General features: G+C 35.2%; 1 protein-coding gene across 6 annotated transcripts in view; it reads left to right on the top strand.

Moving 5' to 3' along the window:
- Positions 1-14914, top strand: part of RPS6KA3 (ribosomal protein S6 kinase A3) — a 159404-nt gene that overhangs the window by 125130 nt on the left and 19360 nt on the right. For all 6 annotated transcript variants that reach the window (XM_061407959.1, XM_061407958.1, XM_061407961.1 and 3 more), the window contains 8 exons: positions 188-294; positions 2921-2958; positions 3190-3332; positions 3509-3579; positions 10701-10789; positions 10975-11039; positions 11120-11222; positions 13673-13797. In XM_061407959.1, coding sequence (XP_061263943.1) covers positions 188-294; positions 2921-2958; positions 3190-3332; positions 3509-3579; positions 10701-10789; positions 10975-11039; positions 11120-11222; positions 13673-13797 — 741 coding nt within the window. The remainder of the gene's footprint in view (positions 1-187; positions 295-2920; positions 2959-3189; positions 3333-3508; positions 3580-10700; positions 10790-10974; positions 11040-11119; positions 11223-13672; positions 13798-14914) is intronic.

Consider the following 14914-nt stretch of genomic DNA (forward strand, 5'->3'; position numbering starts at 1 on the left):
TTTAGTAAGTCATTAATTGGCTGATGTAATCATCTTTGCAAATATCTTCCATAAGTGAATTGTACAGGAAACTACATCTAATAGCATATTTATACCTTTTAATATTTAAACTGTAGAGTGGAACTTTAAATAAAAATAGCAAACACCGAAAGAAAATAAAGACAGAAAAATTACTATTTTATTTTAGGTGATGTTCACAGAAGAAGATGTCAAATTCTACTTGGCTGAACTTGCACTTGCTTTAGACCATCTACACAGCCTGGGAATAATCTATAGAGACTTAAAACCAGAAAAGTAAGGAATCATGCTGCTAAGTTTAATACAATGTAATGTAATTATTTAAGCGGTAAAACAAAGAAATGTTTGAACTACCACAAACATTGAGTTAGAGTGCCTGTGCTTCACATTTCTGCTAACCCTCTGTATTCTCATACTTTTACATTTCTGTTAATCAAAATATCTGTTCACGTTATCTTGTTTTCATTTACATTCAAATCTATGCTCATAGATTTATTGGCAATTTGTCTTTTTCTGTGATTTTTCTGTTCATTGCCTTTGCTAGTTTTTCTTTTGGAGCATTATTTTTTTCTCATTGATTTGTAAGAGACCATTCTTTATAAGCTAAGATTTTACCATTTGACATTATTATAGATATGCTTTTCTAGTTTATTTAAAATTTTTATATTATTTTAACCTGCACAAGTATTTTTTTCTCAGGTCTACTAATCTTTTGAGATCTCTTCTATGGCTTCTATTCTTAGGAGCCATAATTCTCTAACCTGGCTAAATTCATGATCAGATTTTTTTTTTCTTCTAATTTCATGGTTTTTTTTTTTTTTTTTTTTACTTTAACTCCATCTAGAAAATTTTTGGTATGAGGGATGTCATGGAGCTAATTGTTTCCTCCAAATACCATTTATTGAAAATTTTCTTCTCGACATGATTTCAAATTTTTAGTGTGAGTTGAGCAAATTTTGCATTACTTTTATAGTAGTGGTTACCAAGAAACTAATATTTAAAAATTGCACACAGTTCTGTGCTTTAATTTGTCAGTGTTCACTGTCTACCACTTTGAGCAAGAGAGGGTTTTTTTCATCCTTTTTTTTAGAAGGATATAAACAAGAACCTTGTTCTATCAAGAATTTTTAAAAATAGTTTTATTGAGATATAGTCCACATACTCCAGTGTACATGGCAGCATTATTTACACTTGCCAAGATATGGAAGAAACCTAACCGTCCACCAATAGATGAATGGATAAAAAAGATGTGTGTATTTCTCAGCCATAAAAAAACAAAATTTTGCCGTTTGCAGCAGTGTGGATGGACTTGGAGGCAAGTCCCTATGATGAAAAGGACGTCTTTTTAGAGTGTTACTTCTAGAAGGTCTTGCAAGTCTTCATAGAACCATTAGGTTGAGGCATAGACTTGTATTACTGTGTTGTTGAAAGGTTTGCCTTGAAAACGAACCAAGATCACTCTGTCATTTTTGAAATTGCACCCAAGTACTACATTTCAGACTTTTATTGACTGACTATGAGGGCTACTCCATTTCTGCTAAGGGATTCTTGCCCACAGTAGTAGATATTAATGGTCATCTGAATTAAAATCACCCACTGCCATCCATTTTAGCTCACTGATTCCTAATATGTCAGTGTTCACTCTTGCCATCTCCTGCTTGACCACATCCAATTTACCTTGATTCTTGGACCTAACATTCCAGTTTTCTATGCAGTATTGTTCTTTATAGCATCAGACTACTTTCATCACCTGACACATCACGACTGAGCATTGTTTCCACTTTGCTCCAACCTCTTCATTCTTTCTGGAGCTATTTTTCCGCTTCTTCCATAGCGTGTTGGACACCTACTGACCTGGGCACTGACCTTTCAGTGTCATATTATATTGCCTTTTCATACTGTCCATGATTCTTGAGGCAAGAATACTGGAGTGGTTTGCCATTCCCTTCTCCAGTGGACCACATTTTGTCAGAACTCTCTACCATGACCTGTCTGTCCTGAGTGGCCCTTCATGGCATGGCTCATAACTTCATTGAGATCCATGTGATTTTTTTGGTTAGCTTTCTGTTCTTTATCATAACCCATACCTAAGAGCACAATAAATATTCTTTATTTTTCCTTCTAAATTGTTTTCTAAAATCACAGATTTGATTATCTCTGCCTTCCTTGCTTGTAAATCTTTTATGATCTCCATTGCCCTTGAGAAGAACTCCAAAGTCTTTGGCATGCTGTATTGGCCCTTTACAGACTGGTCTCATTCATGCAATGTACATTTCTTATCTGTGCTCTGCCAGACACTGAACTACAAGATGAATAAGGTCAAAGTCTCAAGGAGCTCTCAGTTTACTGAAAAAGAAAACACTGGGTAATACCAATATACACAATAAAAGGATGAATCAAAGAAAAGCAAGGAGTGTGAGGAAGGTGTGTTGAAGAGAAGAGGATTGTGTAAGTTGTGTCAGAAAATAAACTAGGAAGGAATGACTAAGTCAGATGCCTTTTAAAAGACCAAGAAAGTGACAGCTCTAACACATTTGGCTTAAATTTCTAGACCCTTTGTCTGTTGTTCAAGCACTAGGGAGTTTAGTTAGGCTACCTGTGTAGAAAGGCACTAGAAAGAGCAACTTACAGGAATAGGTTTTAGTTCCTTTCCTCATAGTTCTCAAGTGTCCCTGTCTCTTTAATACAAGTTTATATCACTTTGCCTTTGGGATTTGTTATATGTGTGTGTCCAGAAGAATAGTTTTTCTCCTCTTTTACCTTTGCCTTCTTATTCACATTCTAAAGCAATGTTTTGGAATGACTGTAGTGGTCTGATGCTTAACAAAGTAATTTCAGTTTTAGCTTCTAAAAATCTCTCTTTAGTGGTTTGAAAAGATTTTCTGACTTTGTTGTCTTTCAGCATTCTTCTTGATGAAGAAGGTCATATCAAGTTAACAGGTAAAAATCCTCATTTTGTTAAAATAGTCTCTCCTGCTCTATATAATTTCCTTTAAGGTTGATCATGATATAAATATTAAGTAACATATTGTGTTAAAAACTTGAATTAGAATTTTTAAGTAATTAATGTAAATATTAGAACTATTAATGTAAACTTTGGAAGTCAACGTTTGAACTTTGTATGTACAAATTATTGTAGGGTATTTATGAAATTGGTATTTATTTTCTCAGACTTTGGCCTAAGTAAAGAGTCTATTGACCATGAAAAGAAAGCATATTCTTTTTGTGGAACTGTGGAATACATGGCTCCAGAAGTAGTTAATCGTCGAGGTCATACTCAGAGTGCAGACTGGTGGTCTTTTGGTGTGTTGATGGTAAGGTTTGAGGTTTTTTTGTATTTTTTTGAAAAGTTCAGTAGTGACTATAGTAAAAATATGTCACTTATTTTATTCTATAGCAATTTTAGAAGATTTGATTGTCATTAAAATTATGCTTTTTGTCTCTTTGATAAAATTTTATACTTACTAATACCTCTTATTTTTCTTTGTAGTTTGAGATGCTCACTGGTACACTACCTTTCCAAGGAAAAGATCGAAAAGAAACAATGACTATGATTCTTAAGTAAGTATGCCTTGAGTGCGTGTGTTTTGATGAGATTTAAAAATCAGTGCTTCACACTAAAAAATGAGATTTTAGAGTGTTAGATATAGTATAATAAATAAGAAATTCCTTGATATGATATTCATATTATGTGGTTGAAATATGAACAAACCCATATAATTATCTTCATGCTAATACTGAAAGCTTTACCTTTGAGATTTGGAATATGACAAATATGCCCATTATTCTACTTCTGTTCACATTGTTCTGAAGGTACTAGCAAGTACAGTAAGGCAACCAAAAGAAGTGCAGTTTAAGATTTAGAAAGAAGAAATAAAATTGTCATTGAGAATTCCCTGCCTGTCTAGTGGTTAGAACTTCAGACTTCCACTGCCAGGGGCCCAGGTTTGATCCCTGGTCAGGGAACTAAGATTCTACAAGCCATATAACATGGCATGGCCAAAAAAAAGAAAAAATGTCCTTTAGTTAAAATGATTGTGTCCATAGAAAATGCAAATCTTGATATAAATCCTTGGTATTAATAAGAGCTTGATAGAGTTGCTGGATAAAGGGTCAATAAATAAAATCTATTTCATGATTGAATACTAGCAACAGAAAATGTAATTTTTAAAAAAAGATTCTGTTTATGATAGTATAAAAAAATCAAACCTAGAAATAAATCTAGAAATTATGTAAGAACTCAGTACAGAGAACTTGAAAAATGTATCAAGGTACTTCTTGCACATTGAGAAACCAGTACTCAGATAGTCATAGCAACATTACTTATAATAACCAAAAGTTAGAAATTAGATTGTTAACAGAAGAATGGACTAATAAATTATGGTAAATTCATACAATGGACTACAACAGGGATTGACTATAAATATTTTAGACTTTGTAGGCCACACACAGTCTCTATCAGATATTTGTATTGTTTATTCTTTCTTTCTAACACTTTTAAAATGTAAAAACCATTTGTAGTTCAAAAGCCATACAAAAATAGGCTGAAGTCTTTTGCCCATGGGTGTAGTGTGCCATACAGGAAAGAAAATTAACAAACCACGGTTATATACAACTTGGGTAACCTCACAAGAATGTTGAGCAAAAGCAATTCAGATACAAAAAATGAATACTACATAGGTGGTTCTATTTATAAAGTTTTAAAAGCAGACAAACTAAAACATAGTTCTTAGGGTCCATATTTAGATGGCAAAAGCCTGTGGCAGAATAAGGAAAGTAGTTACATTGGATGAGTGGTTCTGGAAATCTTATATTTCTTGGTCAGATGACTGTTCACTTTGTGGTCAGTCATTGAGCTGTGTACTTTGGTTTGGGGTTTTTGTTTTGTTTTGTTTTTTTGCACTTTTATGTTATCCTTCATAATAAAAAAAATGTTAAAAAATATTTGCTATGTAAACAAATGTTCACTGAACCTTCATCACTCTTATCTACTCTGGCCCCTCCTTTCAATTAATACTCACACTCTAGTGTTGAAAAAATCAAACCAGTTCTTTGACTTGGCCTTTTTTTCAAGGTTCTACTGCATCTTTCTGCATTCTTTTGATACTATGGCTCTTTAAAGAATAGTCTGTGCTTTTTGTTACCTTTTTGGCTGCTTTTATCATAACCATAGCCTGTTTGTTGCTCACTTCTACCACCCTGTTGAAACGTCTCTCACTATAGTCACCGGTAATTTCTTGGTTGCTCAAATTAGTGACAGGTTGTTTGAAAGGTGACTCTGTATCATTTGTCCCCACAGCTCATTCAACAGATGATTGAGTCTTGCTATATGTATGTACTTAGGATGCAGTGTGAACAAGACTGACAGAATCTTCTGTCGTCTCACAGAGTTTGCGTTCTAGTGGGGGAAACTAAGGAATTACTCTAAACAAACAAATACAATAATTCACTATAGTAATAGGAGCAGTGGGGATAGTAAGCCAGGGTATTCTTGAAGTTGAGGGCAGGAGTCGTTTTAGGTGGGACAGTTAAGGAAGGCCTTTTTGAGGAATATTTGACCCTGCTGGCCTCCTCCTCCCCACTTAATTTTTCCTACTTTTTATCTGTTGCTCCCACCTCTCTAACCATTCCTGTTTTAGTCTCTTTTACTTGACTATTCCTTCTCTGTCTGCCTTTCTCTTTATAAAATCTCTTATGAAAAATTTCCAGCGTAAGTTTGCAAAAATAGATTACAGTGAACATACATATACCAATCAAGAGTCATCAAGATTTTGCTGCATTTGCTTTGTCTAGTCTTTTCTTTTTTTTCTTCTTTCCTAAGATATTTCAAGCATTCCAGGCATGTCATTTCTTAGCTGCTTCAATTTGCATGGTAATAGTCATCTAATATCAATCCTTAACCAGATCTTTCAGGTTTTCTCCAAAACTGTGTCCCAGATCAAGTTTGACATTTCCTTTGGTTATATTTCTTAAGCTTCTGTTTATTTAGAACAGTGTACTCCTGTTTTTCCCCTGCCATTTACTTGTAGAAATTAAGTCACTTTTATATCATTTCACTTTCTAAATTTATCTTGTGAAAAGATAAGACCACTTTTCAGTATCTGAAACAAAAAGTATAAAGGTGGTTCTGTTGCTTACGATAGTAAGGGAAAGCGATGGTGGTTCAGCCACATCTCTCCAAGCATAGTAGACCACTGTTCTTGTATAGGGTTTGGAGGAAAGGTGGAGTTTAAGAACTGGCAGGTTTTCAGGGCCTTAAGTGAGTTGACATCATCTGTAAGAGTGTAGTTACTTGGGTGGGACTGTTGGTACTCAGGTCCAGTTATTGGAGTTAGTTCATTCTTGTTTGGCTAATTTTCACAGATAAACAGCAGTTATTGAATGGTCGGTTTGCAAGAACAAAAAGGAAAGGCTGTTCACCTAGGCAGATCGTCTTTGATCAATTGACTGATTCTGGTGACTTGTTACCATGGTTATATAACAATTAGTCTTTTCCCAGGAATGTAGATGTTTCTTAAATTCTCCTTGTGGTATTTTTTCACTTATTCCTTTATCCCATTTTTGGTTAAACTTTTTTGCAAGATTATTTCCATAGCTTGTGCTTTTGCACCCTGTTACATCACATCAGGAGACTTACAACACTGTGTTGCACCACTATATGTGATGAATTCTTGTGATTATAGCTGATCCCTCCATTGTTAAGTTCCCTGTCAGGCTTTCATCTAATAGTTCCATCCATTGATAATCATTACTTGAAACAGTTTTTTATTAGGGACTTTAAATGGTGTATTTTCTGTTATTTTTTCATTTATTAGCTGGTGTTTTCCAAAATGATAAACTTTTCTTCATCAGCTGGGTTTATTTAGTTATCTTGAAATTAGACTCAAACAAATGCAAAATAAATATTTGATTCTTTTCTTAATTATTTCCAGTTGTCAGAGCCCTAGTTACTTCCACTGGGAGTGATGTCCAATGTGAGTTGGGTTTTTATGTTACTTTTGACTTTTTAAATTTTTCTTTTTTTGAAAAAAACTATAACAAGCTCATGGGATTTAATAATCTGTTTGATTCAGCCAGTTGCAGTCATTACTTTTAATGCCCAAATTGTTCTTTTCCTGACCACCTTTTAAATGTTCTCATTCCCCAGGGTTCCATCTCTGATGTGCTTTTCTTCCCCCCTGTACTCACTTTCCTGAATATCAATCTTTCCAATAACTATTAAATATTTTAATTACTCCCAAGTCACTCTTTCTTAATTTACCAGACACCAAACCTATATTTCCATTTACTCACCTGCATGTCTCACCCAAAACAAACAACATGCATGACTTAACACTTTTAAGCTAAATTTATCTTTGTTTGCTGTTCTTTTCCTATTCTTGTATTCCCAATTAGCAGCATTTCCATGCACCCTATTTCCCAAGCCAGAAACCTAGAAATCATTCTTAATTTCTTCCTGTTGCATTCACAGGTATTCACTAAATTCACTCTCAGAAATATTTCACTTTCCCAGCCTTTCCTCTGTATTGTACTGCTTATAGCTCTCAGATCTCCTACCCATGGTGATCTCCTACCCACACTATAGGGTCAAGCTTCTAAGTAGAAAGCCCACTGCCCACCACCTTTTACCACTCACGATCATTCTGTACTTCCCTTGGCATTGCCTTCTTGAAAATAAGTATGGTCTGTTAGTCCACTGTTTAAAGATCTCTACTATATTCATGTTATCCAGTACGGTGGTGTTTCCCCTTGTTTCTGTTGTTTAACATAACCCTAATTATAGAAGATGTTAATAGGTATTGTCTGAAAAAGAGATGCTAAAAACGTTTAGAAAAATACTGATTTCTTAACTCAAGTTTATCAACCTTTAATATACAACATATTTTTATTTTATGTCTCCATCATGGGGTATAATAGATGAGATTCCACAAGCTCATTGGATCATGAAATATTTTGTTGTTATTGCTTAGTGTCTAGGGAAATTAATGTTATTTGGTAAAGTATTGAAGGAATACTGACCAAATGAATAGATTCTCAACCTTTAATTGCACTTAAGGCCTCTTATAATCTCCCATATTAAAATAAATATCCCCTATGGTTCCCTTGAGCTTCCCTGGTGGCTTAGTGGTAAAGAATCCACCTACCAAACAGGAGACATGGGTTCGATACTTGAGTCGGGAAGATCCTCTGGAGAAAGAAATGGCAACCCACTCTTCCCAGGCAACCCATGCCTGGGAAGTCCTAGTGGAGCCTGGCGGGCTACAGTCCGTGGGTCACAGAAGGGTTGGACATAACTGAGAGACTGAGCATGCACACATGTTCCCTTAGCGCTCTTCACATATGCCCTTCTGGATTTGTCTCTTAATGTACAAGAGTTACCTATACCCATCTTCATCACTCACCATTGGGGGCTGTCTTTATGTGTATGCTCAGCTCTAAGCAGTGTCTAGCACATAGTAGCTTCAATAACAACTCACTGAATAATAAATGGATCTATTCCTGAAATAGAAATTTCTCTACTAGCCATTTTGTCCATCTCTGTTATTATTTTCATACTTACAGGATCATTGGTTTCCTTAATTTGTAGGTTGAGAAAAAGAATAAAATTATATATTAGAGCTGAAACAGACCTTCAAGCTTATCCAAGCCAGTGGTTTTCAGACTGTACCACAGACATCTTAGATGTTCCACAGACCCCTTTGCCACCAGCTCCTCTTCCTTTCAGGGCTGTTAAAGGGAATGGAAGGAAAAAATAGGTATATGGAAACACATGTTCTCTTAACAGTTTTAAATGTTGGATTTCTTAAATTCCTTTTGAGAAAGGGTTCCAAGTCTACCATTTGGCAGCCATTAATCTAACATCCATATCCCCTTGCTTATGAAGAAGTGGTAACAGGCTCAGGGGGATTGGCTTTCCCAAAGTCACAGAGATCTTAGTAATAGATCCAGATGCCCTTACTTTTACAGTAGTGCTTCTTTAAAAAATTCTGAAAAATGAAAAAATTCATTACAAGACTTTGGGCTAACATTCTATTATGTGTTCACACAAAAACCTTGACCAAAATGTTCATAGCAGCTTTATTCATGATACCCCAAACTGGACATAATCTAGGATGTCCTTTAACAGGTAAATAGACAAACTGTGGCATGTCCTTGTCATGGAATACTGCTTGGCAATAAAAAGGAATGAACTATTAATACAACAGCTTGGATGAATCTCAAGGAAATTATGCTGCATGAAAAAAGTTACATACTATATGGTTCCATTTTACATGGCATTCTTTTTTTTTTTAACTTTCTTAAAATGATGAATTTGTAGAAATGGAGGATACATTATGGTTTCCAGAGTTTAGGAATCAGGGAAGGAGGGAGGTGGGTAGGATTATAAAGGAGCCACTTGAAGGATCCTGGTTGTTCAGTACCTTTGCTCTGGTGGTGGCTATAGGAGCTTAGAAATGTGATAAAATGGTATAGAACTTCAACTCACACCTGTAAGAATGGCTGTCATCAAAAAGCCTGCAGATAACACATACTGGATGGGACTTCTCTGGTGGCCCAGTGGTTAAGACTTCACACTTTCATTGCCGGGGGCCCAAGTTCAATCCCTGGTCAGGGAACTAAGATTTCACAAGCCACGCAAAGCAACCAAATAAAAATGTGTTGGAGAGTATGTTGAGAAAGAGGAACCCTTATACACTCTTAGTGGGAACATAAATAAATTAGTGCAGCCACTATGGAAACAGTAGGAAGGTTCTCCAAAAAACTAAAATTAGAACTACCATATGATCCAGAAGTTCCACTCCTTGGCATATATCTGGAAAAAATGAAAACAATAATTCAAAAAGATATATGCACTCCAATGTTCATAGCAGCACTGTTTACAATAGCCAAGACATGGAAGCAACCCAGATCCCCAGATGATTGGATTAAGGAGATTTGGTGCGCGTGTGCATGCGCACACACAAACACAAACACACACACAAAATGGTTAGCCATAAAATAGAATGTTTCTGCCATTTACAGCAACATGGATATACCTTGAGGGCGTTGTGCTAAGTGAGACAGAGAGAGAGGCAAATACTGTATGATGTCATTTATATGTGGAATCAAAAAATAATGCAAATGAATGTATATGTAAAACAGAAACAGGTTCACAGACATAGAAAACACACAGTTACCAAAGAGATGAAGCAGGAGGGACAAATTAGGGGTATGGGATTAACAGATACAAACCAGTATGTATAAAATAGATAAGCAACAAGGATGTACTATATAGCACAGGAAATTATGGCCATTATCTCATAATAACTGAAAGTGGAATATAGTCTGCAGAAATACTGAATCACTATGCTGTACACCTAAAAATAATATAAGGTAAATCAATTCCAGTTTTTAAAATGACATAGAACTAAACACACAGACAAATAAGTGCAATAGAAATTGGAGACATCTGAATCAGATCAGTGGATTCTATCGATATCAATATTCTGGTTGAGATACCGCAGTATAGTTTTATAAGATGCTACTATTGGGGGAAATTGGGTAAATGACACATAGGATCTCTCCGTATTATATCTTACAACAGAGAATCCACAATTATCTTACAATTAAAAGTTCATTTTAAAAATAAAATACAGATACCTGCAAAAAATAAAATGTTATTGTATGGATTTATTATTTAGAGCCAAACTTGGGATGCCACAGTTTTTGAGCCCAGAAGCCCAGAGTCTTTTACGAATGCTTTTCAAACGAAATCCTGCAAACAGATTAGGTAAAGTTCTTAATTTGTTTCTTTTTTGTGTTTGGTGATATTTGTTTTCTGGGGGGTGGATGGATATTTGTGTTGTGGAATTATGAAGTACTAGGGCAGGTGTTAAAAATGAAGACTAAATAAGCATTGTATATCTATCCTTGAAATAAAATTGCCATTAATCAAAGCTAATTAATTTTTGATAGGTGCAGGACCAGATGGAGTTGAAGAAATTAAAAGACATTCATTTTTCTCAACTATAGACTGGAATGTAAGTATCGAATGAAAACTTGCTTGAAATATTTTTTTTAATAATTAACACATGACTAAGGCTCTCTTTTTCCCTACCAGAAACTGTATAGAAGAGAAATTCATCCACCTTTTAAACCTGCAACTGGCAGGCCTGAAGATACTTTCTATTTTGATCCTGAGTTTACTGCAAAAACTCCCAAAGGTAAGGAGAAAATGTGAAAACCCAAATATAAGACAGTCTATATATTTTTTCTTGTTCAATCAGAAAAGCTTATCTAATATAAATCTTTATGCTGTCCTCATTTCTCCGCTTCATACAATATCCCTGCTGCAATAAGTAGATCATTAGTAAATCCTTTATAGCATGTTATAGAAATTAAGGTCCTTGTTAAATCTTTTAGCAAATTATGTTGTGCCTTAAACTGATTTGAAAACATTATTTGGTTGTGCATTTATTTACTTGTGGCTATGTTCACATGAAGTACTCCAGCATAAATAGTGTTTGTGGAAATACTTCTAAAGTTCAAATCCCAAACATAGCTTAAACTTTATGTGAGATGTGATAACTTCAAAATGATTCATATCCTGTATTAGGATATCCTAAAATTACTGTTGTAACTGTTACAGAGAAGTGATCTTTTAAATGGTAAGCTATATTTCATTAATTTATATGTGCATTATACATAATGGTGTATTTTGCACTTTAATATTCTCATTTAGGTGTATCAAATCCCAGGTTTATCACTGACAAGTAAATAAATAGAAAATGTACTTGTGTGTATCATTTAAATCTGGATATAAAGCTTTACAGCCAAAAAGCCTGACAGCCTATAATATTAGCATTGAAGGGTGTTTATTTTTATAAGGCAGTCTTAGAAATTTGGATTAATACACGAATAGAATTTTATCAAATGCATAGGCAATGATATGCATAGAATTGATGATACATGGAAGTATTTTACTTTGCTTTCTTAATACAAGTTATTTTGATAGGGGGAAAATCTTAGAATAGAGCAGTTCTATCTTATGTTCTGCCCAGATAGGTTTTCTTAGCAGATGTCTTCGGTATAATGGAGCTTCCCTGGTAGCTCAGTTGGTAAAGAATCTGCCTACAATGCAGGAGACCCCAGTTCGATTCCTCGGTTGGGAAGATCCCCTGGAGAAGGGATAGGCTACCCACTCCAGTATTCTTGGGCTTCCCTGGTGGTTTAGCTGGTAAAGAATCCTCCTACAATGCAGGAGACCTGGGTTTGATGCCTGGGTTGGGAAAATCCCCTGGAGAAGGGAAAGGCTATCCACTCCAGTATTCTGGCCTGGAGAATTCCATGGACTGTATAGTCCATGGCGTCACAAAGAGTTGGACACAACTGAGCGACTTTCACTTTCAGTATAATACTGCCACGTTAATGTAAAATTCACTAAATATATAGTGCTGAGGATATCAAGCTAATATTAAAAAGAATTATATGTGGAGTTGATGTTTAAGTAGATTTATTTGTTTTTTGCTTGCCTATAGCCTTTAGAGTATGTTTATAAATATTAGTATGCCTAGTTGGGTTTTTATATTTATGAATAACACATTTATTATGCTTTTATTATTTCTTTTTATAGTGAACATTAGCTGTATTGTGAAAGTATTTTTCTGTTTTGTTAATGCCAATAGATTCCACAGAGACAGTTTGAATAAGTATACATGTAAATGTTGTAAAATATATTTTAAGGACTGCATACCATGATTGTCCTAGGAGATATATATATATAATTTATATATATACATTTGATAGTTTATATATTTAGTAACTTTAACTGGAGTTTAGATTTCTAGATTCTGCCTTTATGTCTTGAGACTACTGAACTAAATTTGTTTCTCCTAAATTATCTGTAGATGAACCTTGTATCTCCCTCTAACCAGTAGCCATAGCATTGTTAGGTTATTATTTAGAGTTGGACTGTCCAATATGGGCTTCCCTGATGGCTCAGAGTGTAAATCATCTGCCTGCAATGCAGGAGACCTGGGTTCGATCCCTGGATGGGGAAGATCCCCTGGAGAAGGAAATGGCAATCCACTCCAGTTTTCTTGCCTGGACAATCCCACTGACAGAGGAGCCTGGTAGGCTACAGTCCACGGGGTTGCAAAGAGTTGGACATGACTGAGCGAGTAACTTGACTTCACTCACTGTCACTCACTCATCTAATATGGTAGCCAGTAGCAATATGTGGCTATTTAAATTGATTAAAATTAAAAACTTTGCTTCTTAGTCACACTAACCACATCTCGAATTCTCAGTAGCTCCATGTGGCTAGAGGCTACCATATTGGGCAGCACAGATAAAGAAAATTTTCATCACTGCAGGAAATTCTTTGGGACAGTGCTAATATAGAATAACCGTAACCCAGTAATTCATTCATTTAGTATATTCTTCAAATGAATTAGCTATTTTCTGGGCTCTAAGGGACTAGGATGTCCGAGTTGTGATGGCAGTAAGCCATCAGGACAGTTCTGATACAGTGCCTCACTGAGTTATCCTGAAAGCACTGAATACCTGAGAAGTAGAATTCCAGAATAAGTGAGAAAGGTCATAATGTGGACAGTTCTTCCCTTAATTACCTTTCAAAGCAGTTGCCTTCATAGTAATTTATTATTATTTTCAGATTCACCTGGCATTCCACCTAGTGCTAATGCACATCAGCTTTTTCGAGGGTTTAGTTTTGTTGCTATTACCTCAGATGATGAAAGCCAAGCTATGCAGACAGTTGGTGTGCATTCAATTGTTCAGGTGAGTGAATGTCTAAGTAATTTTAAATTTGAAATGTTGTAAGATATAGTTCATTGTGTGAATAATTATGTTAGATTTGATCTGCTGACTTTAAGTGAGCAGCTTAAAATGCATTATATATCATTGACCCTTAGAAATTTCTTTCGTATGCCTTTGAAAAGGTTGCATGTGCCAAAATCCTGGATACCTATATGACTTGAAAGTGGAATTCTCAGAGAGTTTAGATCAATATTACCCTCTTGTCTCTCTTGTCTCCTGTGCCTCAGAATGTTTATCAGGCCTAGTTTGTTTCATCTTCTGTCTCTATTAGATCAGATATGATGAGCTGAGGTCTCCTGTTTCACTGATGTTTTATAACAGGGGTCAGCAGACTTTTTCTATAAGGAATAGATGATAAATATTTGAGGATTTGTAGGCTATATGGATCTCTATTGCAACTACTTAACTCTGCCATTGTAGCACAAAAGCAGCCATAGGTATAAATGAATCAACATGGCTGTGTGCCAATAAAACTATATTTAGAAAAACTGGCATTAAACCAGATTTAGGCCAGAGGCCATAGTTTGCCAGCCTCTGGCATAGAAATAGATAAGAAATAAAAATGAACTTAAATTTTAAGTTTTCCAGGTTTATGTCTTTATGCTTTTGGAGCCTGCATTGTCATTAGGAAAAAATGCCTGTGGATACTGCCTTAGGGTGCCCCCTACTTCCCTTTTCCCCTCTGTTGATCAGTGCAGGAGAAAAAGAAGTTACAGAAGCAGGTTTCTGAGTGACTCTGTGTGTGTGTGTGTGTGTGTGTGTAACAGGAAACTGCACTACTAAATTAAATATTATTAGAGGAACACAAGTAGTACAAACCATTAGATTTTATTTCTTCCCATCCTAGTATCATTGAGAGATAAATTTAATTCATCTTCCTAATCATAGAGGGAACTAGATACATCTTTTGAAACATTGAGCTGTTTTTAGGGTATAAATAGTGCTTCAATTTGCCTGATGATTAAATTGCTTTTGCACTTAAGTTTTTTTTTTACAAGTCAGTCCTCTTGCTTTCCACTTTCTAGAAAATCAATTTAAACACTGGGTGTTTTTTTTTTTTTTTTTTTTTTTAACAAAG

Source organism: Bos javanicus, chromosome X (genome assembly GCF_032452875.1).
Source record: "Bos javanicus breed banteng chromosome X, ARS-OSU_banteng_1.0, whole genome shotgun sequence".
NCBI lineage: Eukaryota > Metazoa > Chordata > Mammalia > Artiodactyla > Bovidae > Bos > Bos javanicus.